The sequence below is a fragment of the Microtus oregoni genome, unplaced genomic scaffold (assembly GCF_018167655.1).
Source record: "Microtus oregoni isolate MIOR12 unplaced genomic scaffold, Mior012 000000F_ref0000247, whole genome shotgun sequence".
Classification (NCBI taxonomy): Eukaryota; Metazoa; Chordata; class Mammalia; order Rodentia; family Cricetidae; genus Microtus; species Microtus oregoni.
Window position 1 is genome coordinate 63,659,457 of NW_024543059.1, and position 19,491 is coordinate 63,678,947.

Genomic DNA, 19,491 nt, shown 5'->3' on the forward strand with positions numbered 1-19,491 from the left:
AAACAATATGCTATCTCGTGATTTGTGCTCTCCAAATGGCAGCATACATGAGAATCATATATATTCTAGGTCTTATGGGAGTGCTTCTGAAAATGAATACAGTTCAAAGATCTCTTCAAGATAAATATTTGAAGATTCTGCATTGAAAATTCTTTGTGTGCCTGTTGACTCACTGCCTAGACTGGGTGGTTTCAGTTTCATAGCTCTCTGATCCATTGCAAAGGTTGCCGGGATTTCCAATATCCTATTACTTGGGGAAATACAGAAAGTCTTCAATCATTGCAGGAGGAAATAACAGAGAAAAGAAGGAACCTTTCCACCCACAGTGGGATCAACAGCAGGTAAGAGACTGAGTTACTTCTCTTTTCAATGTTCTCTCCAGCTCTGAAGAGCTCTAGGGTCATAAGCTGGGCAGCGGTGAGAGGGCATTTATGAGGGTTAATTATTTTCTTAAAAACTACTGAACTAGGAAAGGCTGCTCCTGGGCATGGGCTGGAGCAAGGCATCAGATAAATCCTGTGTGGCATTATCGAGGCAGCCAGTCTCTAAATGTCACTACTGGGCTTGCTTTGAGTTGAGACCAGCAGACGTGTGGCTGAAACAGGGCAGGGTATGCATCAGGACTGTCTCTCTCTCTCTCTCTCTCTCTCTCTCTCTCTCTCTCTCTCTCTCTGTGTGTGTGTGTGTGTGTGTGTGTGTGTGTGTGTGTGTGTGTTCACCTTGTCTCTGCAGACAGGGACATGGTTAAATGACTATGGTCAGTGATGGACCTTACTTAGTCCCACTCCTACAGAAAGGGCTGCCTGCAGCTGATTCATATGGGGAAACAGAATGATATACAGAGTAAGAGCCATTGCCATAGTGAAGGACAAAGAGAGGAAACACTGTGTTGGTGGAAAAACACAGTTCCAACTTAAAGAGAATAGCATGTTTTTCTGGAGTCAAATGTGAGTTATGATGACCCAGGAACATAGATTCCTGTCATCCCAGACAACATGTTATACCTTGGTGAGTCTCCTCCAATTTTTATAGCTGCAGAGCAAAGAAAACTTTGGCACTTGCCTATTTTAAATGTACTGGAACATCAGGTTATAATAAAGTTAGAGAGCCTCAGATGCTATCAAATCTAGCCCTTTGGGGAGTGAGGATTAGGGGTCTCTTTGTACATTGCAGAAAGAATTTGACTTGATAATCACAGGAGGTTAAGCCAAGCACAGATATTTGCAAGAAATGGCCATGGAGACAGATAAAGATAAACTAGGAAAATCTGGGTCCAGACTTACATCATTCCATGTAAGTCAGTCAACCTTGTGGGCTCATTAACACAAATGGAGTTATTTTCTGGGAATTTCCGATCACAGCTGGAACCTGAGTGAAAGACAATCAGGGCTGTGACAGGCTTTCTATCACACAGCTGACCTGACTTCCCAGCAGATCTGCTCTTTCAGTAGTGCAGAGTCCCCCACTCCTACAACCCACTCAGGCCTTACCCCTCGCCTACTCCTGTGGGAATCAGACCAAAGGGTTTCCTTGAAGAGTTCCTAAAGATGGTGTCTCTGTTTGCTTTATCTGCCACCTGCTCATCTCTCAGTCAATTATTCTGACATTTCCGAAGACCCCCCTCTAAGTTTCTGGCCACCAGCCTCCCTTCCTTATTTAACAATTGTCACCATTGTTGTTGGCTCCCATCTTCCATTTCCCCACTCCTTCTCTTCCTTTTCTTCCCATTGATTTCTCTCTTCTCTAATAAGCAGGAAATTGAAACAGAAACATCTAAAGTTGTATAGCAGGAAGTAATGGATTTCCTACGACCCTGGCCTCTCTGGCACTCTTGACTTGCTCCCTGCTCTCTTGCTAGCTACATCACTGGTGCTTTCAGCAATATCCAGTGTTTAAAATTTCTTTTGCAAATATTGCAGTATTTTCAATATTTACTTTCTCATCCTCCCTGGTTCAAGTTCATTTAGCATATAGTTAATAAAACTTATGGTTTTTTATTTTAAATTTCCTTTCATTTTACATACCAACCACGGTTTTCCCTAACTTCTCTCCTTCCATTTTCCCCCTCCCCACCTCCATTCCTCAGAGAAAGTAAGGCATGGGGAGTCAACAAACCCTGGCATATCAAGCTGAGGTAGGACCAAGCTACTCCCCATTGCATCATGGCTGAGCAAGGTATTCCACAATAGGGAATGGGCTCCAAAAAGTCAGTTCATGCACCAGGGGTAAATCTTAGTCCCACTGCCAGGGGCCCAACAAACAGAATAAGACACACAACTGTCATTCACATTCAGAGAGCCTACTTCCGTCCAGCTGTCAGTCTATAGTCCATGAGCTTCCACTAGCTTGGGGGCTGTCTCTGTGGGCTTCCCCATCATGGTCTTGACCCTGCTCCCTTGCTCATATTATCCCTCCTCCCTCTGTGACTGGGCTCCAGAAGCTCAACCCAGGGCTTGGCTGTGAATCTCTGCATCTGTTTCCATCAGTTACTGGTTGAAGGTTCTTTGATCCTCTGGTTTAAGTACATTTAGCATATAGCTAATAAAGCTTATGTTTCAGGGTGTAACTTTTTTTTAGTTTAAAATATATATCCTGACCACAATTTCCCCTGTACCCACTCCTCTCAACCCCCTCCCCCATATTCCTTCCTTCCCAGATCCACTTCTCTTCTGTTTCCCTTCAGAAAAAAAAAAAAAACAGGCCTCCCTATTAGCTGAACATGGCATAGAAAGTTACAATAAGACTAGGCACAAATCCTCAGATCAGGGTGGGGTGAAGAAACCTAGGAGGAGGAAAAGGGTTCCAAGAGCAGGCAAAAGAGTCAGAGGTATCCTCCCCCCTGACTCCCACTCTCAGGAGTCCAACAAGAACATCAAGTTACATAACCATAACATAGAGGCAGAGGTGTGGCAATATTAATAAAAACCCAGAGACCTGAATTAGGGTTCAACGTGAAGGTCAGAAAAGCAAAACAGTCAGCCAAAGGAATATTTGAGTATGGGAGCTGTAGAATGTTAAATCATTTCTTTGACATTTTACATAAAATTCTTAATAGTTTTATAACTTTCTAAATGAATACAAATTTTCACTCACTAGCTCACTGATACATACAAAACTGAAGAATTTTAGTTCTTTGCCTTCGGGCTGCTACAGACTAATTCAGATCCATCCCGCTTGAAGAAAGGAGACAACCCTGAAAATGGCCTCAGAGACCTGCATGCCAGAACCCATATGCTTGATTGAGAATGTGAAAGGGCAACTGAGACCTAATCAGAAAGCACTGGAGATTCTGTCGGCCATCACACAGCCAGTGGTGGTGGTGGCCATTGTGGGTCTCTACCGCACAGGAAAATCCTACCTGATGAACAAGCTGGCTGGGAAGAACACAGGTGAGTGCCTCCAACACAGCTGTGCTGTGTACATCATCAGTGTCAGTATCCAACATACAAGTGTGAAGAATTTAATATTTCAGCAACAGTTGAGTTGATTGTTTAGTTATTTGTCTTTGAGACAGGGTCTTGCTATGCAACTCAAGCTATCTTTCAACTTATGATTCTCTTGCCTTAGGCTCCAGAGTGCTGGGACTATTGCCCATGCACCATCACAAGTAGTTCCTAATTTTCCTTTTAAAAATCATTCCTTTTCCTAGATGAAACCAACAGTAAAAAATGACTAATTTATGTATTAATAACTTTAACATATTACTATGTTTCTTTCTATAACAAGAAGTTGCCACTGGTGTCTAAATTTTGAAAAGTTGCAATTCATATTGTCTTCTTTAGATTTTTTGCATTGTTATAAAATAACTAACATAAAATTTACAACTATTGTTAAACATACAGTTTTGTGGCAGTAGGTATATTTATATTTTTGTGTATCCATCACCCCCATCTGGAGTGGCACAATGGTCTGTATTCTGTCAATTATATTTTAAATAAATGCTGATTGGCAAGTAGCCAGACAGGAAGTAGAGGAGGATCAATGAGAACAGGAGAATTGTGGGAAGAAGGAAGCAGATTCTATAGTTCTGGCCCAGCCACAGAAGAAGCAAGATGTGACCGCCTCACCAAAAAAGGTACAGAACCATGTGGCTAGTTTAGACATGAATAATGGGCTAATATAAGTTATAAGAGTTAAAAAGAAACCTGAGCTAATGGGCCAATCATTTTATAACTACCGTAGACCTCTGTGTGATTTTTTGGGGGGGACTTAATGATTGTAAGAACGGGGTAGGATAGAAAACTCAGACAACACCCATCTGGCTCTAGTACTATTTCATTTTTCCCTAGAGAAATGAAATCCATCTGGAACCAATATCCTCACATTATCTAACATTCTTTTTCTAAATTTGACAGCAGTGGGAAAGTCACAAAAGTGGACTCATTAGAATTGTCGTTGTAACTTATTTAACATGATAGTATCAAAACTTACCATTACTAGGGCATGTAGCAATTTTCCTACCTTTTTAGAGTTCAATAATTGTATGTGCATAACAATTTTGTTATCTATTCATCTGTACATAGAAACATTGGCTGCTATGATAAATGCTAATATGAATGGTATAAAACTCTGTCTCAGTTTGTGCAATTATTTTAGGTTGTATTCTTCTTGTTGTTCTGATCAAACACCTGAGTGAAACAACTTTAAGAAGAAGGATCTACTCTGACTCACAGTTAAGGACTATCAGTTCATTATGGCAGTGAAGACTTTACACAGTAGTTTCATCCATTGCAGTGGAAGCTTATGGATTGTTCACACCTACACAACAAGATTTACAAGACCCAAGTTACAGTCACTGTTAACCACCAAGGGTCTTCTACTAGTCTTCCTCTGCCAGTCAATGTTCACCTGCCAAATGTCGACATCTCCAAAAATTAGCACTACCCACTAGGGACCAAGTACTAAAGCATATGAATCTCAGAGTGATGGTTCACACACAAGCCAGAACATTCTGCCTTTGGACCCTATTGGCTCTTGGCCATCTCAGAATGCAAAATTCATTGGATTCCATTTCCAAAATCCTCATAGTCATGACATTCTAATGGCATATAAAATTCCACTGTCTCTTCTGAGATTCAAGGAAAATTTTTCTCTGTGATCTCATGGAAAATTAAAATGCCATTTATACGTTTCCAGTATATGACAGTATAGAATAAAAATTCCCATTCCAAAGATAAACAGGATAGTTGGAAAGATCATACCAAAACAAGAATAAAGACCTGACAAAGACCAAACCAAGCTTCATACTCAGCAGTCAGAGCAAGTAGAGGCTTCAGGTAGGTTCCAATAGGGTGTTTAGTTCTCCTCCTAACCATATCCTCCATCTCAGACTGGCTATACTCAGTCCTCCTAGCTTTTCTCAGTGGATGTCACACAGTCTTGGCATCTCCTGCTTCCTGGGGTATCCATAGCAACTGACACTTCACCTTCACAGCTTTATTCAGTGTACTCAGGAATTCAAATTTTTTCTGCAATCTTGGTGCAAGTCTAGATGGATGTGTGCCACTTGCACACTGAATGACTGGAAACTAGTTATTTTTCTGCTGAAACTTTAGTGTTAGTTAGCTGTCCTGGCCTTTAATATACTAATTTATATCAAGTTCTTGAAATACTTCTACTAACTATATTACTTTCTTCTTTCTTCTCTGCTTTCCAGGCTTCTCTCTGGGCTCCACAGTGCAGTCTCACACCAAAGGAATCTGGATGTGGTGTGTGCCTCATCCCCAGAAGGCAGACCACACTCTAGTTCTGCTTGACACTGAGGGCCTGGGAGATATTGAGAAAGTAAGAATTGAGGGCTCAGTTTACAATTTATACCCTCATTTCCTATGTTAGATGGCTTTTAATGACATTTCATTTATCTAACATGTGTCTAAGTTCAGCTATCAGAGTAGAGGAAAAATGTTTACAAGAATCCTAGAAGAGCAATGTAGTTAATACACAGTGTTCATGGGACTAACAACAGGTACACAGCATTAGTGAGAATCATTACAAACAAAAATGCAAAAAACTCATCATTTTCTTTGGACATTTGTGCTTGAATTTGGATGCCTTGTATAGATAATAAGCATCATATAGGTTTTTCTAATTCTTTTAGAAACACTCAAGGTGATCATACTCTTGTTACACTTGGTCTGGAAAGTGGCAGAACCAAAACATAATCCTCACCCACATGTGTTCTGACTTGCAGGGTGACAGTGACAATGACTGCTGGATCTTTGCCCTGGCTATACTTCTAAGCAGCACCTTCGTGTACAACAGCATGGGAGCCATCAACCAGCAGGCCATGGACCAGCTGCAGTATCCTTGTTGTAGCACAGAGCAGAAATACACACACACACAAACACACACACACACACACGCAAACACATGACGGGGTGGGGAGAGTAAATGACTGAATCTCTTCTGTTCACAGGACAGTGGCCTATGTGTTTGTACAGTTAAATAATATATGTATGAATGCATGCACACACGCGAGCACACACACACACACACACACACTTATCCAAGTGCAGAAGAGCATGATAGTGACAATGTCATGTAAACGGAGACTGTTTGTTTCCTGACTGCTTAGACCCAAATAATCACACAGTAACTCTATTAATTACAACACTGTTTGGCCAATGACTCAGGCATATTTATAACTAGCCCTTACATCTTGAATTAACCCATTTCTATTAATCTCTGTATCACCACGAGGTTGTGGCCTACCAGTAAGGTATGGCATCTTTCTCCTTTAGCGGCTACATGGCATCTCCCTGACTTTGCCAACTTTGTCTCTATATCTCTTTTCAGATTTCCCTCCTGGCTTTACTCTATTAAGCGATTGGCTGAAAGAGCTTCTTTAATAACCAATGGTAATAAAACATATTCATAGCATACAGAGGGGAATCCGACATCAATGCCACACACCTATTAATCGGTTGCAAATTGGGTCGGAGAAAGGCAATGCAAAGCGTGGGGATGGAGAGTGATGTGAGGGTTTGGACCCTGTTTGTCCACCCCTCCTCCTTAGCTTCTTAGATATGTGACAGAGCTGACCGACCGGATCAGAACCACATCTTCACCTCATAGCAATGGGACCGAGGACTCATCTGAGTTTGTGAGCTTCTTCCCTGACTTCGTGTGGACTCTCAGGGACGTGACTGTAAGGCTTGAAGCAGATGGACAAAGCCTCACAGCTGATGAGTACCTGGAGAATTCCCTGAAGCTTAAACAAGGTACCTACCTGAATTGTTACTGGAAAATGGGGAGAAGAGTACCAGAAACTGCTTTTTGTTGCAGATGTCAATATTTACTATTTCACTTTTCTACTTTTTTTCTAAGAAGCGGCTTATGTATCTCTCTCAATATGTCAATTTTAATGATAGTGTTCCCTGGCAATGGAGGCACATTGACTTTGTTATTTGATCAGATTATTTTAATAATCCTTTCAAGTTGTATAGAGATTCGCACTGCCAAAAACATGGAACAGAAGGAACATTTATTAGAAGAATCCCCAAGGAAACACATTAATACCCTACTAGCTGTGTGGCTACATGTTCTTTAATTTCTGCAGGTGCCAGCAAAGAAGATAAAAATTACAACCTGCCCCGACTCTGTATTCGAAAGTTCTTCCCCAGGAAGAAATGCTTTGTGTTCTATCCACCCACTGAGTGGAAGAAGCTCTCTGAGCTTGAGAACCTGCGTGACGATGAGTTGGATTCTGACTTTGTCCAACAGGCAACAGAGTTCCGTTCCTTCATCTTCAGCTCTTCCAAGGCTAAAGCTCTCCCAGGAGGTGTCAAGGTCAATGGAGCTCGTGAGTCTCCTGTCCAGTCCTGCTTGATAGCTTGAGAGAGTTCACTCTTTGGTGGTAAATTAACACCCACACACTTCATTTTGACAGGTTTTCCAAATTTTAGATATCCTAAAGCTAATTCATAAATTTTCAGGTTAGAAAATAACCTGTCTTTGAAAAATATCTGTAGGTTAAAGCAAAGAGACTCGATACATATCATTTCTCTGCTAACATGAACTTGCACTGGCATCCAAAGACATATATGTCTACATTTAGTTTAAATGTAAGTTGATTTTAAAGAGTACAGATTCAATGTACATGTCCACCTCTTCTTGAGAGCAAAATAGCTTTATAGGGCTGGTGATAATGGGAGCCACAGATACAAAACATTTTGTTTACCTTGATGTTCTGTTGTACAATACTGAGCTTGGCTAAATTGGAAGTGTTCATTTGCTATCAGGCTTCTGTTTATTATTCATGCTTTTGAAGAGTGTAGTGATTATGCATGGACGTTCTCAGAAAATATGGAGACTACTTCACGCTAAAACAAACATCATCATCTGTTTTCTAAATGCAGGACTAGAGAAACTGATGCTCTCCTACATCGATGCCATCAGCACTGGGGATCTCCCCTGCATGGAGAATGCTGTCCTGGCCTTGGCAAAGATAGAGAACTTGGCAGCAATGCAAAAGGCCATTGCCCACTATGACCAGCAGATGAGCCAGGGGGTGCAGCTGCCCACAGAGACCCTCCAGGAGCTGCTGGATCTGCACAGGACCTGTGAGAGGGAGGCCATAGAAATCTTCCTCAGGACTTCCTTTAAAGATGAAGACCATGCATTTCAAAAGGAATTATTGGTAATTTTATGTCATGTTTAAATGGATAGGGATTGTGAAATTTAGAAAACTATAAGGAAATATCAGGCATTTATTTTGAGAGGCACTTGTTACTAGATGGTGACTGTATTTTTTTATAATTATTAAAAAGAATGGGCTCAATTATGACTTATGGACTCAAATTTTGAAGCTTTTGAATAAATTTTACATTTGGATTTGTATAAAAATTGTATTATTTACAACATTCATCCTAATTGTACACATATAAGAGATGTGTGGAGTCTCCAATTTGATAAGATATCTCCTGTCATCATACTGATATAAGGTCAAAACTAAGCAAAAGTAAAGAAACTTGACCAGGCTGAAGTTGCATCATGTTGCACATGTATCCCATTTATGGTGATGACTGATCTGCTTTAAGATGGAACTATTTCAACCAAGTGTTGTAAAAGTAGATGGAATTGTACTAAACACCCTTTAGATGGGCTGCAAGAGGAAGTCCAGGCTAAGAGCAAAAGATGAGACCCTGCCATAGGTAAAAAGTGTCTTCATGGGGAATTGCCTCAAGTTCTGTGGGTAAACTAAAGTTTTCCTGTTACTCCTGTTTTGCTTTTTATTTTTGGATTAAAGACTCAGCTAGAAAAAAGGTGGGAGGTCACCTGTAACAAGAACGTAAAACTATCATCGGACCTGTGCTCAGAGTTACTTCGGAACATCTTCAGCCCTCTAGAAGAAGCAGTGACAAAGGGTGCTTATTCTCAGCCAGGTGGATATCTTCTCTTCATTGAGAAGAGAGAAGAGTTGAAGAAAAGGTATCTTAAGGAACCCAGAAAGGGTATACAGGTAATCAAGAGCTTTATCCATTAACAGCGGGATGCTACTGACATGCCTGCATGGAACGCCAGTGTGACCAGATGTGATTGCACATGGATCTGAGGTTTTGTATGCATAGTACTTAGTTTCTAAACCAGTCAAACAAAACAAAACAAAACAAAAAAACCCAAGGGAGTCAATTAATGACATAAAACGAGTTCCAAGTGGTCACAAATCAGTGCATTCAAATAACATGTTTTATGAGGTAACTCACAGTTACTGCCAGACGTGTGATGGTATAGAGGACAGAGATACAATGGTAGTTGCTTAAGTAGAGATGATACTTTTATAAGTTTAGCCTTCAAGCTGGCTTTAAGGGAAGCAGGACCTATGAGCACAATGAGGGTCAACTATTCTACCTGTCAGGTGTTACCCCTGCCTTCAATTCCCTCCTGTCTTGGTCTATTTCAATTCCTCCAATTTGCTTTCCCCATAAGGCCTCATTCTTGAGCATCTTCGGCCTACATCGAGCCATAGTTCTAGTGTTTCCAGTAATGGACATGACTTTCCATTTGAAGGGTAGCAAATTTGTTTCGATGTCCCTATAACTTATTACAAGACTCTTTCTAGAAGGTTTCACAATTTTCTTTGTGGCAGCATGTGATAAGGAGACATGAGCTCCAGAATTCCCTAATACAAGAAGCATAGTTCCTTGATGAAATGATGGCACAAACAGACAGAAACAAACACTTGTACGATTTCCTTCTGTTAACATGTGTTCTTGGGAACTCCAAGGCTGAAGAGATTCTGCAGGCATACTTGCAGTCCAGTGTGGTTATGGCTGAGACAATTCTACAGAGAGACCAGGCTCTCACAGTAAAGCAAAAGGAGATTGAAGGTGAGAATTGACCCAAGAACTTTATGTCCTATCTCATAAAAGTTCCTGCAATCTTCACTAAATCTGTTGCTATTAAAACCACAACAAGAACAGCAAGATTGTGTTGGCTTCTGGAGTCGTTGCTGTGTTACTTCAAAGGACAAACCCTTCTATGTAGTTCCCTTGTAAAAGTCACATAGCTTGCTCTTTAGAAGTGGAGAACAAGGAAAGAGATAATAATGAAGAGGTACTTACTCTTCTTTTCTTTTTCTCTAGCGGAACGGGTTAAAGCTGACTCTGCACAGGCCAGTGTAGCCTTGCTGGAGGAAATGGAAAAGAAACATGTGCAGATGATGAAGGAGAGAGAAAGACGTCATCAGGAACGAGTGAGGCAGTTGACTGAGAAGATGGATGTTGAAAGAGCTCAGATAGTGAAGGAGCAAGAGAGGATTCTGGCCCTTAAACTGCAGGTATTGAGCTGAGTCATTTCAGCTTCATCATCCACTGTCCTCAGTCAAAAGCACAACAGAAGGCTAAATATCACAGTCTGCCTTAATCTTCCCCTTTAATTTGCATGAATTATTAATCCAAATGCAATTAATTTCATTAAGCACTGAAGAAACCCCTCCTACGTCCCACCATTCTGCCCCAATTTACCCAGGAGTTCTCTTCTATGTCCCCTTCCCAGGGAAATCCATATATCCCTCTTTGATCCCTCTTTGTCATCTAGCCTTCCTGGGGCTGTGGATTTTGTTATGCTGTATTTTGCTGCTAATACTCACTTAGGAGTGAGCACATATCATTTTTGTCTTTCTGGAACTGGGTTACCACATGCAAAATTATTTCTTTCTAGTTCTATCCATTTGCCTGCAAAATTCAAGAGGTCATTGTTTTTTTTTTTTTTTTTTTTTTTTTTTTTTTTACAGCTGTGTGGTCTCCATTGTGTAATGTAGCACATTTTCCTTATCCATTCTTCAGTTGAGGTGCAATTGGGTTGTTTCCAGACTTTGGCTATTATGAATAATGCTTCTATGAACATAGTTGGGCAAGATCTTTGTGGTAGGAATGAGAAGCCTTTGTATATATGCCTAATATTGGTTTAGCTAGTTTTTGAGGTAGAGTGGTTTCCATATTTTTCTGAGAAGCCGCCATATTGATTTCCAAAGTGTCTTACCAGTTTACACTCCTACTAGCAATGCAGGAGTGTTCCCCTTACTCCATATCCTCTCCAACATAAGCTGTCTTCAGTGTTTTTAACTTAGCAATTCTGACAGATGTAAGATGGTATCTCAGAGTCATTTTGATTTGCATTTTCATGATAACTAAGAATGTTGAACAATTCCTTAAATGTCTTTCAGTCATTTGAGATTTTTCTATTTAGATCCAATGAGGGGTTGGTGAAAATCTTTTCCCACTATGTATGTAGACATATTAACTATGTCTATTGCCTTACAAAAGCTTTTCAATTTCATGAGGTACCATTTATTAATTGTCAATCTCAGTGTCTGTGCTACTGGTGTTCTATTCAGGAAGTGGTCTCCTGTGCCAATTTCCTTCAAGGCCACTTTCCACTTCCTCTTCTGTCAGGGTCAGTGTAACTGGATTTATGTTGAGGTTTTTGATCCACTTGGACTTGAGTTTTGTGCATGGGGATAGATATGGATCTATTTACATTCTTCTACATGCTGACCTCCAGTTATGTCAGCACCATTTGTTGAAGATGCTTTCTATTTTCCATTGTATAAATTTTGTCAAAAATCAGGTGTTTGTAGGTGTGTGGATTAATATCAGGGTCTTCAATTCTATTATTTGATCCATGTGTCTGTTTTATGCCAATACCAAGTTGTTTTTATTACTATAGCTCTATAGTATAGTTCCTTTATTGTATAAAATTGTTTTCACTATTGTGGGTTTTTTTGTTTTTCCATACGAAGTTGAGTATTGTTTTTTCAAGGTCTGTGAGAATTATGTTAGGATTCTGATGAAGATTACATTGAATCTGTAGGTTGATTTTGATAAGATTGTCATTTTTACTATGTTAATCCTACCTATTCAAGAACATGGGAGATCTTTCCATTTTCTGACATCTTCTTCAATGTCTTTCTATATCTATTGGGTTGACCTTTCTCATATTAATGTCCCCTCAGGTAAAAGTAAACCTCTTAATGAACCAATGCAATCCTGCTCATTGTAATACTGGATTTGTCAGTATTTAGATCACCAAATTCAAGAATGGGTTTTGTCAACCATAGGGTGCTCTTTCTCCTCTCTCTCTCTGTCTGTCTCTGTCTGTCTCTCTCTTTCTCTCTCTCTCTCTCTCTCTCTCTCTCTCTCTCTCTCTCTCTCTGTTTCTCTCTCCCAAGGTATACATCCCTTACCTTGAGTTCTAGAGAACCCTCCAAGTTCACAATGGATCCAAACTATCTCAGAAGGGGATGAAGAGGATAATGGGTGATGAAAATAACTAGAATTCATTTTACACATGCATGACATTGTCAAAAATAACTAACTATAGCAACAAAGAAAAAGTATTGTAAGCTGATTGTAAAAAGGGGTTACTTTGGCAGTTAAGAATAAATTAATCCATCTTGTTATTCTTGTACTTTTTTTACTCAATTTTCTTCTTAGGAACAGGAACGACTGCTCAAGGAAGGGATGAAAGAAGAGAGTAGAAGGCTTCAGAATGAGATTCAGGTTATGGAAAAGAGAAACAAAGAAAAAGGTATTTTGCCTACATGTTGTTATATTCTATGAACTCAAAAACAGAGTTTTCTCCTGTACACACTTTCCAGGACACAAATTTAAGAGCAACTCCAAGGCATCGAATGATTATCACTAATGAACGTTTACTCTTGATGCTTGCATATATATTTTTCCTTCAAGTTTATAAAGATGAAGCCTAAGTAGGAAGAAAACATGTTAGCCACTAGCCACAGAGTACTGGCTAATACAACCTTAACAGAATCCTTTGTGAAAATTCCATCATAAGTAGAGGTACACTTTCAATTATATAATCAAGATGCTATTTAAAATAGGGAGTTCCCTGGATAATCTGCATTACTTCCTTATTATCACCATGCTTCTAGATGTCTTCAATCCAGAGCACTTGTTCAGAGTTTACCTGTACCTTGGTATGCACCTGGAGTGTTATGGATTATAGAATGAATCAGATGTGACTGAAAAATGTCTTTGGGTGCAGTTCGGGATCTAACCTGCTTTGTGACCAATGATCATGAGAAGAAAGTACCCAAGTTACGAAAGTAGTCTGGCTTTGGTGTGTAGACTATAAGTTCTTAGCTGGGTCAAGACAACATGGTATGTAGCCAGTGATCTGCATTCCAGGCACTGTCAGAAGAATGTTCACATCTGTGCATCACTAAAATTTTTAGTCATCGAGGTTTAGCATCTGATGTCTATATAAAAGACATCAGCTGGTTAACTACCTTTGATTAACTACCACAGCTTTTCCTTCTCTTACACATATAATCATTCTACTACAGTGGTCTCAAACACACAGACACACTAGTGTTTATATAGCAAATGTGTTCTTCAGTTTCTAAAACTATTCATGAGTAAGGATTAAATGCAGTCAAGAAAAATGGGATTTTTTTTTCCAGTGAAAACTGAAGGTGACAGAATTCTTCTGTCTAGCAGCAACAATAGCGAAAAGAAGAAGCTGTCACAGAAATGCTACAATAATTTTCTCATTCATTTTCCTTCTCAACCACACATGAAGAAGCTGAATATGCCCAAGCTACCATAAAAATGTTGGAGGATATGCACAAGATGGAACAGTATGTAATGGCCGAGAAAGGAGAGAGTCATCAGGAACACATGAAACAATTCACTGAGAAAAAGAAAGAGGATCTTGGATGTCAGGTATTCTATCCCACAATATCCACAAAATAGGTAGAGAACACATAAAAATTTACAAAAATGTGCTTACTTCATGTTTGGGAGGTGGGCTGGTTTGATGTTTAATAATCTGTGAAGTGTCTCAAATTGATAGAAGGGTGATTATTGCATTATATCATTGTCTTCTGGTTTCTACTTCTGTAATAAACACCATGGCCAGAAACAGCTTGGAGAGAATGGGATTATTTCATTTTAAAACTTTTAGGTCACACTCGATTTTGAAGGGAAGTTAGGGCGGGACTTGAATTAGGAACCTGGAGGCAGGCAGCTCTGGGAAAGTTGAATCAGCAGCACTTTCGACAACGGTTTAAATAGATTCATACTTATAATTGATGCCTTCATGTCTATGTTTAGAAATAGAGCTCATACTATATTAGTTAAAGACTTTCACAGAAGTTAGAATGTGTAGTGATATTTCATTTGTGTTTTAATAAATAAAGCTTGCCTGAAGATCCAAAAGTTAAACAGCCACAGGGGTCAGCCACACAGAGCAGGCAATGGCAGCCCACACCCAGAATTCCAGTAGGTACACTAGTTTGTCACAGAAGCCGGGCGGTAGTGGCACACACCTTTAATCCCAGAACAGGAGAGGAATATAAAATGGGAGGAGACAGGTCTCATCTCAGTTTCATTTTGAAGATTCCTGGAGGCACGATCACCATTTTGGACTGAGGTAGAGGTTAAAGTCAGTGGCTGGCTAGTCTGCTTTTTTGATCTTCAGGGTGAACCCCAATATCTGTCTCTGGGTTTTTATTATTCATGGTATAAGAATGTAATGGATACAGTTTACATTTGAGGCAATTAGGAACCTCATAGATCCAGAAGGCATTTAACAGAAATCCTGCTGCCTCATTCAATTCAGCAAGTCTAAAACACGGCCATAGGATTACTCATTCCAACAAAGGCTACTCTTCAAGAAAGAAAGGAATGGTTGCCTTTCAGTCCTCCAAGTTAGTGTCCACATCCTAGCCACCAGAACCAGGTTCTCCAGAATTTCACCTGCAAACTTATTTTTAATGGCCCATTGGTTTCCTTTCTGGTGGGCACTTGGTCTAATTGACTTAAGAACTATAAAGAGAGAGGCAGAGGGAAGAGACAAACGAATGAGAAAATGAAATATCAATGAAATGACAAATACCATGAGAAGCCTGAGTCAGCTGGCACTCAGAGATGAGCATTCACCCCCAAATCTTACCCACAGAGCACACTGCCGTGCCCACTTACCAAACATTTTGACATTTGGCACAAACATGGGACAAGAAAACATTGGTGTGGTTTTCATGTGCAGTTTGTAGCATCATGGTTTAATAGAGAGAGGCCCAGGAAACCAGTCCAGCTTCACAAGCAGGAAGCTCTGATGGACATGCATTGAGTGCCTTCAGGATGCAATATTGTACTGACAGCCTTTTTGGATGGGACAGGTTGTCATGGCATCAGAAACCATGAAGGCCCCCATATGTCTGGTGGAAAATAAGAACAAGAAGCTGTCGGTGAATCGAAGAGCCATCGAGATTCTTAACAGTATTTCCCATCCTGTGGTAGTGGTGGGCATTGTGGGCATGTACCGCACAGGAAAATCATACCTGATGAACTGCCTGGCTGGACAGAACAATGGTACGTGTTGTCTGGGACAACAGCCAATTGTTTGAACTCCTTACAGCTAAGGTTCTTACTGTGGTAGAGTTACATGTAGAAATGCCAATCTAGCTGAAGAAGGAAAATAAACCTTAATGTTGAGTTAATTATAGGCACCCATTCCTTTTCCTCGTTTGACTTCTATCAATGAAATAACTCATGCCACTCCTCAGGATCCAATTAATTTGTTTAACCTTCTTTACTCGACAGTTGTAGATGTTTCTCCTCTTTTTAGAAAAATGCTTTGCTTTCTTTGTGGAATATGCCCATCACATTAAGGTGACTTTGGTAGCTAACATGGAAAAACCCTTCTGGGCTCCACATTCCACCATGAGTACTCCTTACCTCATTTACCAATTTTTAAAGTAAAATTATCTTCTTTCAATTTCTTTTCCGCTCCCCCATAACCTCTATATCTTCCAAGTCACCAGTCTTCTATTTTACTTAAAAATTTAATTTAAAGAGCAGTCAGGGTTCCCTGCCCTGTGGTAAGTCCTAGGTCCTCCCCCCTCCGTCCATATCTAGGAAGGTGAACATCCAAACTGGCTAGGCTCCCACAAAGCCAGCACATTAAGTAGGATCAAAACCCCGTGCCATTGTCCTTGGCGTCTCATCAGCCCTCATTGTTCGCCATGTTCAGAGAGTCCAGTTTTAAGGAGTGGGGAGAGGGGGAGAAGGGTGGGAGGAGGGGGAGAAGGGTGGGAGGAGGGGGAGGGAAATGGGAGGCTGGGAGGAGGTGGAAACTTTTTTTTTCTCTCCTTTTCTCAATAAAAAAAAATTTAATTTAAACATTTATTTACATATACATTTCTTTTTTGAGTCTGATTATTTCAGGTGTAGCATACTGGCCTTAAATTCACTGTGTATCTGGAGATGATGTTAAATTGATCTTCCTGTCTCCACTCCGACTTTAAAGCCTATTTGTTTAGACCTTTTTTCATTAACACCCTTCCCTTCACTTAATCCAGAAGATCCTCTTTCATTTCCTTCTTGGACCCTTACTTGGCATTGTCCACATAACAGACTTCCTCTTTCTTTTTGAAATAGATGGTAAATGAAGTCAGATGCTTATGATGACATAGAGACAACATTTTATTTCCTGGGATGTTCTGCCATGTAGAAATAAAACAGGTCCTTAGCTCTCTGGTCTATCTGCTGATATGTTATCTATATTCCACTCTTCCTTGCAGGCTTCCCTCTGGGCTCCACAGTACAGTCTCAAACCAAGGGCATCTGGATGTGGTGTGTGCCCCACCCCACCAAGCCAAATCACACCCTCATCCTTCTAGACACCGAGGGCCTTGGGGACATAGAAAAGGTGAGTCAGAAAGTGAGTGGTAGATGAAGTTACTCTTGATTTCTCTATGGGGTTTTAATAACCTCCTGAAATTTAACATATAGAATGTAACCTCTGCCTAGAAACAAAGCTATAGAAGATGAGTTGAACTTAATTCTTTCAGCCACACATCGAGGGAAAAAAAAAAAAACACCGAGTATTGTATACCATTAGATAAGGCATTTATATCTTTTCAAAGAAGGGAATAATTAGATTTCATTGAACTAAAAGTCTTTTAGAGGCTCAGTGTTAGTCCTTTGGTACCAGCTCTGGAAACACTGGTGAAAAGAGGAAAAGGCTCTGCCCTGATGCAGTTCTCCTCATCATGTGTATCTGGTGGTCTTAAACTGATTCTATTGATGCACCAATATTTAAAAAAAGATATGCTCCAAAGAGAGGATACACATGGTGGTGCTTTATTGGCATAAACCCCTTGGCAAAAACCTGTAGGAAAGTGAGCAGTAGGAGAGGAGTAAGGTAGAGGTAAATGGGCACATTCTCAAAACTTACTCAATTCCATGGAAATCATGTTCCAAAAATGATGCCTCTGCCTTGAAATGGAACAACAGTTCGTAATTGTAAGTTTGCCATGGAGACATTTCTCATCACCTGCCTAACACCTGCAAGGTGTCAGTCGTTCATCACCATTCATCAGAGCTTGCATGATAATTGCACTTTTGTTATCAGCTGCCCAGACCCAAATAATCACACAGAAGTTATATTAATTACCATACTGCTTTGCCAATGGCTTAGGTATATTCTTACCTTGCTCTTATATCTTAAAGTAACCCCATTTCTAATAATCTGTGCATCACCATGTATCAGGGTCCAGGACAAACATAAATTATTTCTTGTACCAGAGTGGAAGTGTGGGAATCAAAACATTATTCACATGAGAGTGTCAGGAGGGAGTTCAGGGATCATTCAGATCCCGAAAATCTGAAACTACATCCTAAAAATCACTCATCTTTATTTTCTAAACAGCTTTCATATCAAGGTAAACTGAAGGGGGCAGGTAATACAAACTTCCTTAGCATTCTTTCCTAGGTAGTGGGGGAATGACTTAGGTAATGTCCTACCTATGTATGTTTTGTCATGTCCTGAAAACACCTCTTCCACAGGTGACCTAATTTATAATGAAAGGAACAGAATGACATTAGCATATCTTGACCACTTGTTAGGTTTGTGTCTGGTTGTTTTACGTTAAAAGAGCTAGGCAATCACTTATGTGGAGGTACAAATTGTGCCTTGTAATTTGTGCATATTCTCTGACCACCAGACAATGTGGAATATGGGCCTCCATAAGTCAGCCCCATAGACATGAGGCTGTGGCTTACCAGAAAGGTTCCTGGCGCCTTTCTTCTTTAGCAGATACATGGCATCTCTCTTACTCCACCTACTCTCTTTCTCTCTCTCTTGCAGCCTGGCTAATTTCTGCCCTGCCATAGGCCAAGACAGCTTCTTTATTAACCAATGATAATAAAACATATTCATAGCATACAGAGGAGAATCCCATATCATCTCCCCTTTTTTGTCTAAATAAAAGGAAAGTTTTAACTTTAACACAGTAAAATTACATATAACAAAACAGGTATAAAGCCAAAATTATACTTACAATATTTCTTTGTGAGGCTAAAGTTTCATATATAATTTATCTTTTATCATAACTAAGGAAAACTATAACTATCTGTCTTCAACTCCATCAAAGACTCCAGAAGGATATAATATTACCTAAGTAAACAGGAAATGCATTGTAAGCCACTTCCAAAACTCTAGAATTGTCAGAGACATCTTGCTACCTGGACAGTCACCCAAAGTTCCTCTATAACATTGGGGGAGACATCTTCAATCTACAGGCCCATACTATCAATCAAAGTTTTCCATGAAGCAGAAAATTTAAAAGACTGTTTCACCTAAAAACTGGTAGTTTGTCAAGCACTTTCTTTTGTTTCTTGTAGAATGTCTGGCAGGCTCTTTCATGAAGTAGGAACCCTGTAGGGATGTCTCACATTCAATTTAGTGTATAAAGGTCTTATAATCCTTGTGTATTATTAATAAAAACTTCAATTTTGTTGAATTTATTCTCTAAATTTACCATTTAAATTTACCATTACTTTCAATTTTTGTTCATGGAGTCTATGGATGGCATGAAACATTTAATTGACATAGATAACTCCTTGTTGTTTTTAATTGGATATAAGTAGAGGTCTCAATGGTGTCAAGTGTATGGTACAAAACTCAAATGTATTCTGAAGGAATAAGTGTGAGTACCCTCCATTGAACATCTAATTTTACTAC

At 39.8% G+C, this 19,491-nt stretch overlaps 1 protein-coding gene across 1 annotated transcript in view; it reads left to right on the top strand.

Annotated features, from left to right (window-relative positions):
• Positions 1–306: 306 nt before the first annotated feature.
• The window catches only part of LOC121448948, a 28,137-nt gene continuing 8,952 nt past the window's right edge, over positions 307–19,491 (top strand). The window contains 14 exon segments of the mRNA XM_041653217.1: positions 307–341; positions 3,181–3,389; positions 5,657–5,784; positions 6,191–6,300; positions 7,024–7,220; positions 7,559–7,801; positions 8,358–8,638; positions 9,248–9,460; positions 10,226–10,328; positions 10,584–10,777; positions 12,936–13,029; positions 14,044–14,186; positions 15,644–15,836; positions 17,048–17,175. Coding sequence (XP_041509151.1) covers positions 3,200–3,389; positions 5,657–5,784; positions 6,191–6,300; positions 7,024–7,220; positions 7,559–7,801; positions 8,358–8,638; positions 9,248–9,460; positions 10,226–10,328; positions 10,584–10,777; positions 12,936–13,029; positions 14,044–14,186; positions 15,644–15,836; positions 17,048–17,175 — 2,217 coding nt within the window. The 5' untranslated portion in view covers positions 307–341; positions 3,181–3,199.